This window comes from Strix aluco, chromosome 15, assembly GCF_031877795.1.
Source record: "Strix aluco isolate bStrAlu1 chromosome 15, bStrAlu1.hap1, whole genome shotgun sequence".
Taxonomy (NCBI): Eukaryota; Metazoa; Chordata; class Aves; order Strigiformes; family Strigidae; genus Strix; species Strix aluco.
Genome location: NC_133945.1, coordinates 6,277,531 through 6,295,918, shown reverse-complemented (window position 1 = coordinate 6,295,918; position 18,388 = coordinate 6,277,531). Strand labels below are relative to the sequence as shown.

The window sequence follows — 18,388 nt, the reverse complement described above, 5'->3', positions numbered from 1 at the left end:
CTCCAGCACCAGGCGCTGGCTGCAGCCCTGCAAAAACTCCCCACGGAATGACAGGATGGGGCTCCACAGCACGATGCTCCATCCCACAGCGGTGCAGGCGACCGAACAGCGACGGCATTTCACAGGAAGCAAAAACTGGCGCTTGCAGCGCCAAAGGCAGGACGTGGATTTTCCCAGCCCCTTGGCTCTTGCAGGTCTCTGCTCCCTCCATCAGCCCGGGAGGGACGTGGGATCGACAGCTCCACCTTATTCTGGTAACAGCGTTTTAGGGCAACAGCCTCCCCGGCCATGGGACCCCCACCCACCCCGCTGCCCTCTGCCCCCACACTGGCCCGGGGAGCGCTGCCTGCTCCCCACAGCACAGACAGGGCTGGCTCCCAGCCAGCTGGAGTTACAAAAGGAGTTTTCCCCTTATTTCTGCTTTTGATTTAAATAATCCCAATAAGGGGATAAAGCAGCCAAAACCCACTGGTTTTTTTAAAGCTTCAATTTAAAAAATAATATACATGAAATGTGCGATTTTTATTAGAGTAGGCAGAGCTGCAGAGTATCAGAGACCGCCCTTTGCTAACCAAACCGCCGTCCCCAGGACACCAGCTATCAGCTGTGCCATCCAGAGCGCTCAGACATCCTCCGCACAACATCCCAGCTCCGCCTTGGCCCCGCTTCCCTTCTCATTTCCCATGCAAACACAAACTCGGGCTGGCTGTCATTATTCCTTTATTGATGCCCTCCTGGGCTAGGACACAAGAGTGACAACGGTTTCACATCATCCTGGGAGTGAAAAATTACAGGGACGGGGAGGAGGCGCAAAAGCAAAGGTGCTTTTTTTATGTTTAATTTGCTGCTAGCCAGCGTCTGGTCACACAGGTCTGTGGAAGCAGAGGGATTTCTTGATCCTGGTTAGATGTATGGGGCGAGAAGGCCATTTCTAGCTGAGAAAGTCCCTTTCTGAAGGAGCCAGGCGATGCCACGCAGCCGGACAGTGAAACCTCGCAGCTTGCAGCTGGCCGATGGCTGCAGCCGAAGCCGGCAGCGCGGAGCCCGCCCAGCAGCAGCCCACAGATGGAGCGGGACTTTCAGTGCAGTGCCCAGCACCCTGATGGATGTTTCAGAAGATCTGCAACCCAAAAATCCTGGGTTCAGTGCTGCAGAGGTGGCAAAGTCCCTGTGAGTTTATCAGAGCCGTGACCCAAGGGTGAGCTGATGGCACCTCTGCCTTTCTCAGGCAGGGAGGGAGCAAGGTCTCAGATCCCACCACCAGCCCCTCGTTATCAGCCTCTCCGACACCCCTCACATCCCCACAGTTATTTCTGCCTGTCTGCTACATCAATCTGCACAAGAAGCAGTTGACTGACCAGCCCAGGGTATCTCAACAACTGCTTACCTGCTCTTTACAAGCTCAGTAACTCGGTAGAACCATAATTATGTGTTCATTGCTGATCTCATTTAGAGTTAATTACATGCCAAACAGACATCTCTCTAATGTGCTTGGAAGCATCCCAATGAAGGCTCTGCGCAGCCCATCAATATGTATGGGAACGCGGGTATTTGTTCTGCCGGGTGTTTCACCACCCAGTGCTTATTTGCAGGTCTAAATCAATAACATCATCCCATTTGGGTTGGGGCGGGGGGAGATGCAGCCTCAGTTCAGCTCCGAGGGAGGAGGCAAGTACAGGGGAACCTCTTCTGGCCGCAGCGGGTGAGACCCGACCCACAGCACCACCAGCACCAGGGGCAGCCCCAAACCCATCACCTCTGGTAGCAACACGGCTAGGACAGGGCCAGTTTGGCAGGTAAAGCAACACACCACACTGAAGCTGCTCATTTCTTTTTTAAAATGCATCAACAACCAGCTAGCAATAGGGTCGCCGCATAGTTTAATCTCGCTTTTTTAGCCCAAAAAATGGAGCTGACTCCATCTGGGTTGTGCTCCTGTTGCATTTCCCTCTTTGCTGCTGGGCTGGGGGCTGCCAGCTCTGCCAAAGGCACTGGGACAGCACTGGTGTGGAACTGGGGAGCCTGAAGGCGCACCGGCACCCCACAAAATGATGGTGGCAAGCGGGGGGTGCCAGCCCCGAGCCCGCTCTCCTGGCCCCATGGTGCCAGACCCACCGGAGAGAGCTGGGAGGGCCGCTGGAGCCCGGCCGAGCTCTCCCACATGCCAGGCAGGCAGGGCCGGCTCCGTGCCGTAAAAGACAGGCCCAGCTTGTCGCCTTGGAGGGCAGAGCTGGAGAATTATATCCTAAACACTCGCAAAAATCAGGCGGTAAGTGCGCGGAGCTGTTCCCAATCAAGCAGCGAGCCGACGCAGCTGGGGCGCATCCTCACCGCTCGCTTGCGGCGCGCTGGCTTCCCCCGGCTCGCAGCCCGCGAGCTCCGCGCCGCTGCGCCCGATCACTGTGGGAACCAGCTTTTTTCAAGCAAATCGGTTTACAAGTTTCCTCTTTTTTTGCAAAAAAACAAACAAAAAAAAATCCCGACCTCAAAACCATTTGGGGGTAGGGGGTTGTTTTTCTTGTTTGCCTTTAAAAATAATGTCACCAGGCGCAGATGGCCGCATTTACGAGTCTATGAAGCTCTGGCATGCCCGCTGCTAATTCCATGCACAGGTGGGGGTAGCTTTCATTTGGCTCTGGTTCAGCCAAATATTCAGTGGCCAAAGGGAGAGGAAGGTGTGGGATCGGCAATTGGAACATCTGGAGCAGAGCTGAGCAATAACACAAAGCAAAGTTTTAAAGAAAATGTCTCAAATGGATGGAGGGGAAAAAGCGGAGTTCAAAAGGCTCCCTGCTGCCAACGAGGAGGGAGGCAGGATCCCAAGTGTCCTTCTGTCATGCATTTTGGTTGGGTTTTGGAAAAAGGAAAAAAATTAAAGTGGTGTTAAAGGGGGAGGCAAAACCACTGATCAAACCCTGGCCAGCTGCACCCCCAGCAAAACCTGCTCCTCTGCTGCGGGCAATGCAGATTCCAGAGCTTAATGCAATAAAACCTGAATTTCAGAAGTTTTTCAGTAGTAGCAGAAGGATTAGGCTGCCAGTTTGGGTCAGAATCCTGACTTTCAGCCCCCACAGGACGAGGATGGTCCCGGTCCCTGGGCCAGCCTGGAACTCTCCCTGCATCCCGCGGTTGATGCTGGGTGGCCGCCGGCATCACACAGGCTCCACTTCCCAAGCAGCCTCGCCAGCAGTATTTAAGTCCTATATAGGAGTAATGCATTTTCTTTGTCTGTTTTCATTGTCTATTCCAGTCTTAATTCTGCAAAACCCCTACGACAGCAAAATATTGCACCATTAAGAACAGCTAACGAACAGATAATGAATCGGGTAATGAACATAACGAGCTAATACTCTCATTCCCCCAAATAGTGGCATGCATCATGTGCACTCATGAATTACAGCTGCCAAAAATCAAAGCCCGAGCAGCCAGCAGGTCACGTCGGAGCTGCGCATGCCAAGAGCACCATGACCCTGCTTTCCGGGTGAAAAACACCCGCTTTCCGGCAAGACTTTGGGTCTCACCTGGGAGCGAGTAGAGGCGAGTGGAACGGAGCGGCGGGGAGCACCACTGCGTGCCGGGACCTCCCGCCGGCGCGAGGGCAGGGTCCTCGCCCAGCAGGCAGGGGCCGATCCTGCTCATCTCTCATCATCTGCGCTGCACATGCTGAAGTAATCAGCCGGGAAAGGCTGGAAAGCCTCCAAAATGGGAGAGGGCGCAGGGTACGCTCACGTTCCCGCAGCCTGGGGCTGCAATACCTCCCGCACCAATAAACTGCAGGTGCTGGGGGATTGCGAGCACTTGCCCACGCGCTTCAATAGCATTTGGATCCTGCCTCCTGGTACTCTGGCCCCTTCCCAGCTCACGCACAGCAGGGGAAAACACTGGGGAAAAAAAAGATGCCCCATTTGGAGACAAAAGCCTCTTGGAGGTGAGGATCCCCTTTCCCGGGGACAGTAGGCATCTGGTTCTTATAGCACAGGCACCCACATGTGCTGCGTGACCCCATGGGCCTCCATCCCCTCCCCAAAAAGGCAGGTCAGCATTCGCCAGCTCTGTGGGAAGGAGCTGGGGCTTTGTCTGGAGCCGGGCCGACGACAGGAGCTTTCAGGCAAATCACCCAAGCTCTGCTGCGTCTGGGAGAGATGGAGCCGGGACCGAAGCTGCCGGTAACCTGAGGCTCATCAGCCCCAGAGCTCTGCTGGCAGGGAGAGCTGCCCCAGGGGCGGCATCGCTTCACGTGGTACCCACCAGCATCCCATGCCTCAAAGCTCCATCTGAATATTTAGGTGCTTGTGCTCTGGGACTCTCCTGTCCCTGCCCAGGCCACGGTCCCACGCACACTCATGGGGGTCAGCTGCAGAGTGGCAGAATCCCCCATCCCCAACGCCGGCTCATCCACCCAGACACCTCCTGCCAAGCACATCCCAACAGCACCAGCCCCTGCGGGGCCTTCATGGATGAACCCCCGCAGCCCCCCAGGGAAGGGGAGAGCCAACAGCCCTCACTGGGAGCATCCCCACCAGCTCGCCGGGCTGCAGCACCCTCCCTGCAGCCACCTGCACGTGGTGATGTACGTCCTCGCCTTGGGTCTCACCCGCCACCTGACCCAACTTCTGAGCACAGATTAAACAGCAAGAGAAACAACAGCTGAAAACCCAAAATGCTGGGAATAGGTTTTAGGATCACACCTTGGGGGTGAAATGTGGCTAGGATGAGCCTGGTGTCTCTGCCCTGGCTGTGCCTTCCAGGGCATCCCTGCATCCCTCTCCCCCGTGTCATCCCCACCTTTAACTCTCACAACTGTTGGAGCTCCTTGGAGCATCCTCTGCCTCCCCAAAACAGCCAGGGCTGCCCCGGAGGGTGCTGGGGGGCACTTGGGTGCTGGGAGCCCCAATGGTGCTCACCCACCCCACTCAGCACCAGGCGCAGAACAGGGGTGTGGGGCTAGGCCCCCCCCCAGCCCCTCTCCTCTGCCCCCCACAGCAGGACCAGCCCACGAGACCCACCATCCCCAGGCTCATGTGAACGCCCCGTGGCCATTTTTAACCTCAGATCTTTGGCATTATTAATAACATACATGTGGGTCTCGCTTCCCCTACGGGGTAACATCTGGGGGATATTCATCACGGCCACCACGGGCTGCAGCCCCCCGCTCTCCCCGCGGAGCGGGATGGGTCACATCTGAGCACCGAGCTGCTTGATGTGGAGTCATTAGCATGCACAGACTTCCAGCCCAATTACTTGACAGATGAAATCAAGATCCATTGGCCTTATTGTTTGCATCTGGAGCGCTGCATCCGCACATACTCCTCCTCCCCAGCCCGGCCACGGCTGTGCCAGCGTTGGCTTCATCTGGATGTCATTTACCACAGCTTGGCATATGGGAAAATATCAAACACACCATAATAAAATTAGCCCTACACAACAGCAATTATCCACAGCACCTTCAGAGAGGAAAAGACGCACCGTTTCCCGACCCTCCTTTCTCTGCCCATCTGTGGGAAGAGGATCCTGTTGATTTTCCTCCCACGATCAGCTCTCGCAGAAGGTCTGTTCTCCCAGCAAACACGGAGCAAACCCCGGGTGGATCACACCACTACCTGTTTGCAGTCCCAGTTTCGCAGCCAGGCTGCCACTATTCAAGGGACTGATTTTACACAAAGGAACAATTACGCTTCGTTTCTACCCATTAACACGTTTGACAGCGTTGAGCTTGCTTTACGAGGGGAAAAAAAAAAAAAGTTGCATCAGAAATATTTGAGGTGCTGAAGTCAGCATGCAGGTGTTGGGGCTGACGTGGCACCCGACAACGTGCCAGCACTAGCCCGAGAAGAAAGTTCCTAATCCTGGGGATTTTGGCCCATAATCGTGGGTGTGGGGATGGGGCTCACACCCCGGGCAGCACCAGCCACTGTAGCGGGTGGGTTTGGCTTTTCCGGGGAGCTGGTAATTAGGGAAGAGAAGGTTAATTCTTGCCACATGTCTCCCACTGCGCTTTGCTCCTCTCCAGGAGCTGATGCTTCGCCAGGGGCTCTGCTCCGCTGCAGGATGGGACCGCGGGGGCTCTCCAGAGGAAGCCCCGAGTCCTTGTGGGCCCTCACCAGGGAATCGGCGAGGATCAGCCGCGGGCAGAGAGTGGGGATGGCCCTGGCTGCTGCAGGGGCATCACCCCCGCTCCCAGCTTGGCATCATCCCCAGGGCAGAGGTGCTGGTGTCCTGTGGTGGCTCGCCCGGTGTGAAGGAGGATGCCCAACCAGCCCCGTGGCCAGCACAGAGCCGCAGTGGGGACAAGGGGCTGCCTCGGAGGCAGGCACCGAGCGGCAGAAGGAATTTGGGTTTCTTTTTTCCCCCCTGTAACCCATCTGTCCTTAATTTCTTTGGGGGTTTCACTCCAAATTCTTCAGATTCTACGGCAAATGCTTTGCAGTCCTCGGCTCTGCTGCCCAGCTCAGGGCTGCCTGCAACCAGAGCAGAGGGAAGGGAAAATACCAACCCTGCAAATTCACCAGCCAGTAACCCGTGTCCGACCAGCATCACCAGCAGCAACGAAGCAGCAGTGGAAGCTTTTACTGGGGACTGTGCCAGCCCATCCCTCCATGCAGCAGCAAGGGACAAGAGATCTTGTGGCAGAGGACACCAGATTCTGCACCAGCCCCGGTTCCAGCCCGTGTCCGTCCATCGCTATGCGCTGTGCTCCGCACACAGAGCAGGATCCTGAGCTCTGGCCCGTTTTTGCCAACAGCTGGGCCAAGCAGTGCCAGCCCTGCCTGGGAAGCGCAGGCACGGCCACGCTCTCGCTGGGCATCCCTTCCTCTCCTGCTGACCGCAGCACCAGGAGGCAGATATCCACCTTGCCAGAGCTCTGGTGGGAGGTGTTTCCATTTGCTCTTATTTGTAGCAACAAATCGCTTGTTTTGCCCTAATTTTGCAATTACAAGATGGTAGCTCTGGGCTGCAAGCAAATGAGAATGTCTCAGGCTGGGGAACAAAGTGTCACACACGCACCCGTCCCTGCATGGAGCAGCAGCACGGTATGACGTACGCTGCAGTCGCTGCTAATTAGCCACTAATTTTACAGACTTCTTTATGGTTTGCAGTCATTTAACCTTTCCCATGGGCTGGAGTCCTGCAGCCAGAGCTCTGCTGGTGGGCACCAGGCCGGCTCTGCAGCGGCTCCCGGGGGAGAGCAGGGCGGCAGTGCCGGCGGCAGAGCAGGACCCCCGGCACCAGCCACAGCCCAGGAAGCATCAGGACAGCCCAGAAAGCATCAGGAGGCACCTGAGACCTGGCTGAGACCGAGCTCTGGGTGGTCACAACTCCCTGTGGGTGCTCCCACCTCCCTGGGACACCAGGATCCAAAATCTGCCCCTGCTGCTGTCATGCAAAGCAGAAATTCACATCCTGCACAACACCAGGTAAAAACGATCCTGCTCCAGCAGCGACCTACCCACATACAGGTTCAATTTGGGCTCAGTTTTGGAGAGTTAAGCAGCGCCTTGGCTTGACACGAGCTGTTTGTGAGAGCACGTTTCCTCCCCAGAGCCTATATCCAAGCCACGGGTTTGATAAGTATCAGGACACCGCGCTGGCCTCAAATGGAGAAATTAAACGAATACCTTGCATATTTTGGTGACTCACGCACGTGAGCAGCTGTAATTGAAGACACGATCTGTCTCGCCCTTCAGCATGTATTGACAGATTACAGCCTTTCGTTATTTCCCCCAGTTTAATCTGCACCGAGGCAGAGGCGTTCACCTCGCGTTCGCCCCTTGCAGGGAGCCCAGCTCCCAGCGAATCCCTCAGGAACAAGAAATGCTCCGGGCTTATCTTCACCCATTGTGCAAACACCCGTGCACAGAAAGCCCAGCACACACGTGGGAGGCTGCCCTGCTCCAGCCGGGCGTCTTGGCACGTCTGTGCCGCCACCGCGGCGCTGGGCACCGCTGAGAGGGTCTGCGGCGTGCAGAGCGCTGCCTTGGGGAGCCTGGGTACATGGGAGTATTCAATCATTGTTTTTTTCTTTTCCCCCCATAAATACCGTACTTCCAGGCTAAACTGGAACTAGGCAAATGGAAAGAAAAAAAAAAAATCCCCAGCAAACTGCAGCCCTGTCCTGTTCATGTGGCAGCAGTGACCCAGGTTTGCGAGGAGCCTCCTCCAGCCCTGGAGAGCCCAAGAGCTCGGGGACGTGCCCCACGGGCAGCCCAGCGCTCTGGAGGGGAAACCCCTCAAAAAGAGCCTGCTGGACCACTCCTTCCCATGGGAAACCCCCCTGAGAGCTGGAGCCCGTCCTTCCAAAGCCTCCGGCTCCCCTGGCAGCCCATCGCCATCCACGTGGGTCCCACCAGGGATGGACACAAGCCCTGGGAGTGAAGTCTTCCAGCGAAGACCTGTTTGGGCTCACAGCTCTCTAGAAGACTCGTGCACCCCCAAAACAGGGTGTTCATTAGGGGCTGTGTGTGTGCTTGGGGCAGGGGGTGTGGGAACCCCACTGGGCAGCACCCCCATGATCCACCACCCAGACCAGGGGCTCCACATAGCAGTTCCCACCCCACAGCCAACATTTCACCCTGATGTTTACTAGCATTTATGCGACATCTATTGTTCAATTTTTTAAATACACAATAAAGTGTGGAAGAGGAGGATGCAGCTCAGAGTTGACATTTCATTCAGGCCTTGGGGAATTGCTGTGGTCAGCATCCACTCACCGAACGGGGCCATCAGGCAGAGGGTTTGCTGCTGCTGACTCCAGCAATCTCTACCTGGAGGAATTGGAGGGTCACAGCATTGACAGAGGCCTCCAAGCAGCCTCTGCCCTAAACCACAGCCCAGCTTATCCTGGGAGGGGCCAGACCTGACTGCTCCCTCCTTTAAACCCTGCTCTGGGCGACACCTGAGCCAGGTGGAGCAGCTCAGCCCCATCAGAGTCCCCGGACCCAGCCCTGCCCTGCACTCCCCACCACTGCCCATCAGCTGCGCAGGCAGGATCAGGCCCACAGCACCCCATTTCTGCAGGGCTCCCAGCAGCCAGGACCCCGCAGGCTCACGCCCAGCTCCAGCATGGGCCCATGCACTGGTGAGTCCGGCACATCCTCGAGTGATGCTTCCAGCTCTGCAAAGCAATGGGACTAGCAGGGCCAAGCTCTGCATGCCCATCAGCCAGTGCTTCTGGGCTGGGAAAGGAGGAGTTTGCCCATTGCTCAAACTGGGGCTGATTTTTTGCAGGTCATTAATTACAGTGAGCTTTGAAGAGCCAGGAAGGCAGCCTGATGGGCCCTGAGAAGTGGATAAAGATAAGAGCTTTTTGGCAATGCGATAGAAGACAGGAAGCGTGGCTGAGGCCAAGCCCACCACAGCACCGGCAAAGCCTTCGGCTCCCATCCCACAGCACCGTGGGGCGATGGGACAATCCGGACCAGCTCCCTGGAGGCTGCTGGTCTCTGCCTCACTTCGTGGATGAGCTGGGGAACGGGCAGGGTCAGATCTCCTGGGTACCAGCCGACCCAGGAGGTTCAAAAGCTCTTTGAGCACCAAATCCATGATCCCTCGGTGCCTGTTTCCATCCAAGCACCTCCGCAGCGGCACAGGCAGCCGGTTCTCGGCCGTCTCCCCCACATCCCGCCGGAGAGGCCGTGCCGGTTGTTGCCATCCCTCTGCTGTGTGTGGGCTGGACAGGAAAAGCGGACAATCCCCAGTATTGCATTTTAGGAACCATCAGTTAAATGAGCTATTTTAATTAAGTGCAATCTAAGTTATGCGGTAATGTCAGGAGAGATGATAGAAAACACTCCCCTTGGCCCAGCCAGCGGAGAAGGAGCTTCATTAGCCGTGACCCGTCACCGACCTCACCTCGCGCGCGCTTGTGCACGCTTGCACCCACAAACCCCGCTCTCTTCGAGCCGGACTTCCCTGGAAAAGCGCCTGCCACCCGATTTCTGTCCTGCCATCCCGGGTGGGCGGATGGAAAGCACCACAGTCAGGGTTAGCTCATGCAGACAGATGGCAGGGAGATGTGCTGTGCAGCGTGCCGTGCCCCCACGCCTGGACAGACGGACAGACACGGGACACGGCTGGGAGATGCAGCACCTCCCGCCTGTGTTACATCCCTGTCAGAGCCTCGATGCTTCACCTGCCAGAGCCAGCGGTTTAAATTAATCTGAGATTAACTAGTTTGAGCTCTTACTTTGAATCTTACGCCTGTGAGATTTTTTTTTTTTAAAGCGCAGAGAAGTTAATTTCCAGCAGAGCTGTCGTGCTGCTGGCAGGCACAGCCATGGCCATAAAATACCAGCCCCGGCTCAAGACGTCAGAGGGGAACAAAGATAGACTGTGATGCAGAAAAGATGCACGCATTTAAAATAATCTCCAAAGAATGCAGCACAGCCCTGAAGACACATGTCTCCAGTGTCTCTCCCGAGCTGATCTTTTCCTCCTTAAATAGACTGCACCACTTATTCCCTCCTGGTGGCTTTCCACTCTATTTTGCATCTAATAACGATGCAGTTCAACACCGCTGTATCCTCCCTGCCCCTCCGGGAAGTCCCTCGCTGGGTGCTGCTCAGCCAAGTGCCCGGGCTCTTCGGAGGTGGCCTCGTGCCACCGCTGCGGGGCACCCGGAGCGAGAGCCCGCAGCCCCGGAGAAAATGTGGGTTTTGCAGAAATTCTTGGCAGTCCTCCCACAGCTTCCCTACTCCTGAAATTAAAGGATCGAGCCACAGCAATGCCTCCATCTAAATTAAAACGAGCTATATTTACTGTTCATGCTAATTGAATTATATTAACTCCGAGCTGGATGATAAGCAGAGCCGTCCCTTACAGTTCCTGGTCTTAATATGTTTAGCGTTCAGACAAATGCACGCCAGTGTGTCATCGTGTTCAAAGCGGAGGAATTTGGTCCTGGGCTATTTTCATCCTGCCCTGACAAGGCTGGCTGGGGAACTCGGGGGGGGGCGGTTTCAGGGTTGCAGCGTGGAAGTGCTGGCGAGTCCAGCGCAAACACTGCATTTCTTCCGCAGAAACCCCGCCGGGGCAGCACGAGCGGTGCCAGGTGGTGATTGCAGCACTGAGATGGGCTCAGGGCGATGCCGGTGCCGTGTAGGCACTGAGCAGAGTGGGGTTCCAGCCACGGGAGCAGCTTCCCACCCTGGTCCATATCTCTGCAGGGCTGCCGTAGGGCAGCATCCAGCCTCACTCTCTTGCTGCTGCAGGATCTGGTGCCTGCGGTGCCGTCCCCACTGTCCCCATCCAGGCGGGTGCGGGGCCAGGCAGGGGGGGGCCCTGAAATCTGGGGCAGTGAAGGGGGCCAGGCCGGGACAGAGAAGCATGAAAGGGCAGGACAGAGGTATCGGTGGAGAAGGAGAACATGCCTTCGGCCCTAATGCCATCAAGATGAACTTAATTCAAAAAACCTCGGGCAGGAGGCTTCAATAAGACCAAAGGACCCTGCCAAGAGTCACACTTCCTATACCAAAGTGCATAAAAGCTGGACATGTAAGACATGAAGAAAGCACTGTCAGGGTAGGCCAGTGCCAGCCAGCAAATATATAATGGTGGGAACATGAAATATTAATCACTGGTGCATAAAACAATAGGAAAAACCTGCCTTTAGAGGCAGCCATCAATCCTCACTCAGCAGGGAACATCAAGAGACGCTAATACCATACAGGTTCTGCTTAAATATTTGCCTTCCTTAATGCTCACGCAAGAAGCATTTGCTTTGAAGTTGAAAATAGACTGTAAATGTCTTTTGTGTGAGATGAAACATGATAAGACATGAAACCAGGAGGCTAAACTGTAGTTAATCACAGTGGTTTTACAAGCAACAAATCACTATCGTAGACAGTAAAGCATATCGTTTAAAAACACGTGCCATGAGGATCGCAGAGAGGAGAGCCCCGGCCGGGCATCGCCCACCACCGCTGGTGGGTTTTTGGGTTGTGGCCCATCGGGGCGGCCACGGGAGCAGCCACGGCGCTGGACTGATGCGCACAGGGCTAGACTGATGCTGGTTCAGGGCTGGACTGATGCCGGCACAGCCCGGAGCAGCTTTCCCTGGTGGGATCTTTCCCCAGGGCCAGGGGGGTGATGTGTTTTTGGGGATGGTTCATCCAACTCGACGTCAGGACACGGGGAGGGCAGGAGTGCTGTGGGCATCCCCACGCCTGGCACCGGCTCTGTCTGCACACACAGCATGGGATGGGGTTTTGGGTGGGGGTGATTAAGTCCCACCCTGGGCAGACTCTGGAAGATCCATGCAGGGAAGCCACCGCCGAAAACCTGGGATGCGCTTGGGCTGGGGATGGAGTCTGAGGTGAACACGGCTCTTCGGGCATGGGAAGGTTAATGGTTGGACTGGATGATCTACAAGGTCTTTTCCAACCTAGATGATGATTCTGTGATTCTGTGAAGGGCAGCACCACGTCAGCCCACGCCATGTCCTGGCACAGCCGAGCACAGGAGCGTGTCTGCACCGCGGCATGCACGGCCGGCCCGGGACAGGTATCTCCCACATCAGAAATGAAGATCATGATTAGAAGCGATGTGCGCTTGGGAGCATGAGATAAGACCCCAAAGCAAGCATACAAGTATGACTGATTAACAAATAAACCCTCACTAATTGCCTTAAAAAGTCAGATCTCAGCAGCCTGGAAGAAAAAACAAAAAATTTAAATTTTCCTTGGGCTAAACATTTTTCCGGCGTGCTCAGACTTGCTCTGAATGTTTCCAGTCATTACCTCCCTAATTAACACACACCACAAACCGAAAACAAATTTCCCCACCTCATAGGTTTGGGAGGTTCAGCTGGATTAAAGAAACCCCAGGAACGAGGTCAGCAATTGCCCAGCGAGCTGCGTCTGGGGGTGGGAGGCAGCCCAAAACAGGGAGAGATGAAGTTATTATCGGCGAATGAAGTGGAATAAGCTTTTAATTTTCTCCAGCTGTTGCTGGATGTGCTGAGGGACAGGTATGCTCCCCGGGATGGAGGGGCTGAGCCAGGCGATGGGGAGGCACCTCAGCCCTTGACAGCCCCCCGCGTCTCAGGGAAATCAGGGGTGTGTAGCGGTTTTTTAATTACCATCACTTTATTTTCTGTAATTGACACAAAACCAGCTTCGGCCCTTAGTGCCCCAAAAGGAATTAAAAGAATCCTTTTTAAGCAAACTGATGCTTCAGAGCCCATCACCAGGATGGGACCCTGGCACAGCTCAGGGTCATGGCTGGGGCTGAAAGCACCCATTTGATGGGACCGGACTGTGCAAGAGCACCCCAAATCAGGCTGTGCACCCTGCCCCAAGGGATGCACCAATGTGTAAAGCCCCAAAAGTGCTGCTCTGGGGGCTCGGTGCATGTTTACAGCCAGATGCAGCCTCCCACCCTTGCTGTGCCACCATGTCCACAGACCTGCCAGCACAGGGGAGCCTGTGGGCTCAGCTGGAGCGGGAAAAACAGTAGATCGAAGGGTAAAATTAAATAAACCAACACAAGTAGAAAAGAAGGAGCCATCCCTGCGAGGCCACCGAGCCTGCTTGAAATACGAGTGAAAATTTCAGGTAAAAGCAGCCGGGTGCAGGCAGAGGGCTGGCTGGCCAGCTGGCTCACCCCTCCCGCAGCGCTGGCTCCAAGGAGTAACGGTAATTAGAGCTTCCTAATGCCTCCAGGTCATTTTCTTTTTTCCTTGCGTAACGTAATTTCTATAGGGCTTGTCGTCTTTATTAGGAGAATTAATCTAAATCTCGCTGTGCTCTGGCCGCTTTGCCGTCCGCTGGAGCCATCCCGAGGAGGGTCAAAGAGGCAGGTCCTCTCTGTGGCATGCGAATAAAAAAATTAAAAAATTAAAAAGGGAGGTCAGCTGGAGGCTATGGCGGAGGAAATTAATGATTTTTTAAACAACCAAGGAAGTTTGCGTTGGCCTGGTAACGTAATTCAATTTCTGTCATTAAACCCGTGTCGCTGATGTGGGGCCGCTTTTGCCCAACTAAGCAAAATCCTCTTATTAAGCCAGAATTGTCATTAGTGTAATAATAAAATGAGGATGGATGGCAGAGGGGAAGGACTGGCCGCAGCGCAGCGGCGATGGGGATGCCCGGTGCCACAGAGCCGGTCTCCCACCCTGAGCACCCACAGTGGTTCGGGGAAGGACGAGGGACCCTACAGAGCCCGGGATGGCTGGGGGTGCTCAGCAGAGCTGGGAAGCGGCAGGGATGGGATCAGCCCCTGCGGGGTCACATCCTGCACCCTCAGCACCAGGTCACTCCAGCCTCAGGTCTTTAACACCCCTGCCAAAATCCCAGCTCCGGAAAGATTTCTGGGATAAAGTGCCATCCTTATTTAAACCATCCTGGGTAATTTTCCTTCTCGTTGCTGCAAGGGTGGATCTAGTGCATCCCCTGCCCACCCCAGCAGCATCCTTCCCTCCCTGCAACATCTGGGGAAGGGTTAGGAAAAGCACTTGCACCCTCCGGTGCCTGCGTCCACGAACTGCAACACAGCGTGGAATCATGGCTGGGTCCCCCCAGGTGTAGGACAGCCCACGAGTGGGAGGAATTACTGCCATCCCCTCGCTGCTGGCATTCCCAAGGAGGTTTCCTTCCACCGCAGCATCTCAGGGGAAACCACCCCAAAAATACTTTCCCTCCCAGCGCCGGGTGAGGGGCAGCGAGGCAGGAGGGATGGATGGTCCAGGGTGGGAAGCAAAGGGGCAGCTCCTGCCCTCCCAGGCTCGCATGGAGGTCGCCAGGCCAAGGGCAAAGCAGGAGAACAGGGGATTAATCAGTCGAAAAGCAGCTTGAACCTTCAGCCTGGAACCTGATTAGTAATTAGAGCCGAAGGTTGTCCTGCGCACAAGGAAGGTGGTGAGGGCAATGCCACGGGCCAGTGGCACAGCAGGAGGGAGACATGGTGCTGGCTCCTGTGCTCCAGAGCAGACTTTACCCTCTTGGAGGAGGGAACTGGGGTCCAGCAAAGCTCAGCTCAAGTCTCCAGTCTCCATGAACCTGGTATCCAACCCTGTCAGGGCAGACAAGGGTTGTAGCTTCCAGACGTGCAGGCAGCTTCATGGGGGGAAACTACTGAGACACTGTTAAAACTCAGATCCCTTCTGCTCAGAAAATCCTGACAGCACCAGGGACATACTATGAAACAAGCTAAAACCAGCTTCAGTTGGGCAAAACCACTAACTGGAGTGAAAAGGAAATCTTGCCCAGTGAAAGTTTTGACCCTGGGAAGGCCCAAAGGCCTCCAATACACCAGCATCCCCCTTTCACATGGCAAATCCTGGGGTAACAGTAACAGATACAGGATAAACCCACACACAGCAACCTCAGGCACAGGATAAACCCACACACAGCAACCTCAGGCCAACCCTTTGGGTTGTGAGACCACGCTGGATGCAAGACACCGTGTGTCCGCACCCAGGGATGCAGGTTCATGGCTGGAGACAGACACATCAGATGAAATCTGCTCTCAGCTTTCTGGCTGGGTCTTTGGAGGCACAGAATTTGTACCTGCATTTGTACTTGCCTCGCACACACCCCACCGCTGGCGCAGCCTCCCCATCCAAAACTGGGCAAACCGAGTAGGGAAAAAATCCCAGGACAGATGCACCAGGGTGCCATGAACAGTGCTTTTTTTTAAAAAAAAAAAAAAAAAAAAAAAAAAAAAAGAGGTTATTTCTCCAACACAGTGAATCAACGCTTTATTTTCAGTATTGAAAGAGGTACAAGACCAGCAGTGAGCTCCAGGTAACGAGCTGGACCCACAGGGTCAGCAAAAGGTTTTGCCACCTTCAAAAATCCTTGTGTATTGATTTCAAAGAGGAGGATTGGTGCTAGGACAGGGAGGAAGGCCACAAATCGGAGGCTGAATTAAGAAGAAATCAGTGTCACAGCCCTTCCGAGCACAGAGGGAATGCAGACATGATTCCTAAAGCCTGAGTTGTGCAAAGTGCAGCCTGTGAGCCCGACACTGGCCTCCCTTGCACCAGCGTAGAGCAAGGAGGAACCGTTAGTGCCACTGGAGTTTATAGCACAGTGATAAATCTGGTGTAAGGCTGAGTCAAGATCAAGCCCAGAGGACATGGGAAATCTAGAACTGTCTCTAATGTGTGCAAGATGGGTAGAGGGGTAAAATACGTGAATGCTGTCTAGTGGGATCATAAAATCATCCTTCCCCTAGCACCCTGGAAGGGTTTATATAGGGCAATTCATACCATGACCCCAGCCCAGAATAGCACCAGGGATTAACCCAGACTCTGACCTCAGCTAATCCAGCGTTACGCCCTGGAAATGCCAGCGGAGTGACTCTGGATTGCAGCGGTGCCAGGGCAGAATCGGCCCCTCCTGACTGCGATCTGGAGAGCGTCCTGGCTCGGTTGAAGCCAAGAGCAAAACCAGCCCAGAGCTCAGAAGAGGCCGGACCGCCCGCCCGCGGGCTGCTTATGGGCAAAGCCGAAGGGACTTGGCAGTAGCTGCTAGGGGCAGAGGTGAGGATGCCGGGGAGAACAGACGGTTGGGGAGGGGGTAAGGGTGGGTAAAATGAAGAGCTGTAGCCTTTGCAGCACCCCAATTCATGTGAAACACCCTTATGTGATACCCCCCACCACTCAGCAAGCACAGAGCTTCAGCCACCCCATTCCCCCCTCGCCTCGCCCGTGCTCCTCCCGGCATCCCGAATCGGAGCAGCCCTGAGAGGGAACCGGCCCAGGGAAACCAGGAGCTGCTTCGGGGTTTGTCTTGCTCCTGGTGCCCCCTTGGCCGGACGGTGCACCCCAAGGTGTGAACGCAGCATCAGCCCAAAAACAGTGTGCCAAGTAGAGCAGCTCGCTTACTTCTCCTTCAGGTCCTTTTCTGCTTTGCCTAAAAGAAAGGGAGGAAAAATCAGGGCTTGTGTTTCTTGCTCCAGAACCCCCAGCCCCTTTTATATGGTTATTTTGCTACCTGCAACTAGCATCTCACAACCATCGTAGCCCAACGAGCGGGACAGGAAGTTGTGGCCGGTGTGCTGCCCTGAACTTGGCCTCCCAAAGCCTTTTTGTGACTCAGGGGAAGCAAACAGCACGACAACCACAACGGCAAGAAGCCCTGCCCTTCCCCATAGACCCGCTCCCTGCCCGTAGGGCAGCTGCAATATTCAGAGCTCCCTGAATCTCAGACTGACGCACGTGAGATTTGTTTAGTGGCTCCTTGGCTTATCTGCACGGCCAGCTACACCCCGCTGAGAGTAGCCCATCGCAGACGGCATGGCCTGGCTATCAGCAGCTTCCCCAGAAATAACTGGGGGGCTGACACAGCTGCCAAGCTGCAGCCTTTACCTTTTGGGAGGAACTTCAGCGAGCTGCTGAATATTCAGAAGCGGGACTGCCCCCTCTTCGGCCCATCATTGAGGAATTCGTGGCCAAGCCCGTTGCCACACTTGCCACAAGACACCTAGAAAGGCCAAGGAGAGGGTTCGACAGCAAGCGCTCTGTCTCAGTAGACAGGCTCACAAAGAAAAAAGCCCGTGGGCTTTGCGACACCCCAAAAGTTTCAGAATCGGAACCTTTAAAGCCCCCGGCCGCTCCTCGCGCTTGGACACGCTGTCCTCGTGGACGGTCTTGGTGAAGGCTGGCCACGGGGACGAGTGCTCGTACTTGGCACAGCTGGAGAACAGCTCATGGCCACACTTGGCACAGACGTAGATGCCTGGGGAGGGTGGCAGGAGAAGAGGGGTCAGTGCTGGAGGGCAGTCCAGCGATTGCTGGGGATCGGGGGGGGGGGGTGGAGGAAGGGGGGTTAGCGGTGGGGACACGTCAGCAGGGTGACGTGGAACACCCACCCATGCTGATCTTTGCTCGCATGGGCCACTGCCAGCTGCTGCCAGACCCCCCCGGGCCGGGCAGGCGAGTGGGAGCTTTTGGGAGGTGGGAAAGGAGCCACATCTCCTATAGAGGCTCCTCTACACCCCCCAGGACAGGATCCCCCCAGGGGGCCCCTATAGGGACATCCCCTCCCCCCCAGCCCCACCTTTGTAGGCAGGATCCCCCCCCCCACCCAATCGCGGGGATCCCCCAACAAGGACCCCAGAGAGGATCCCCCCAAGCCGGTCCCCACGGGTGGAGGATGCCCCGCAGGAAGGATCCTCCAACCCACCCACCCACTCACCCGGGAGGATTCAGCCTTTTCGGGGGTGCCCTCCCCACGGGGGGGGCGGGAATCACCCAGACCCCCCCACGGAGAACCCCCCCCCCCAGCGCCCCCCAGCCCCGCTCACCCGGCTGGAAGTGATCCTTGAACACCTCGCCCCCGAGGAAGGAGCAGAAGGACATGGCTGCCCCCACCGCCCCGGCCCGGTTCCGCCCGCCCCGGCCCCGCCCCGGCCCCGCCCCTCCTCCGCCGCTGCACCGCCCCGGGGC

General features: G+C 55.9%; 1 protein-coding gene across 1 annotated transcript; it reads right to left on the bottom strand.

Moving 5' to 3' along the window:
• Positions 1–15,677: 15,677 nt before the first annotated feature.
• MSRB1 (methionine sulfoxide reductase B1) lies at positions 15,678–18,347 on the bottom strand. Its single transcript, XM_074841254.1, has 4 exons — positions 18,247–18,347; positions 17,536–17,678; positions 17,309–17,423; positions 15,678–16,853 (listed from the first exon to the last, which is right to left on the bottom strand). Exons 1-4 carry the CDS (start codon positions 18,299–18,301, stop codon positions 16,822–16,824), a joined length of 345 nt encoding a protein of 114 aa, XP_074697355.1. The 5' UTR covers positions 18,302–18,347; the 3' UTR covers positions 15,678–16,821.
• Positions 18,348–18,388: the final 41 nt, after the last annotated feature.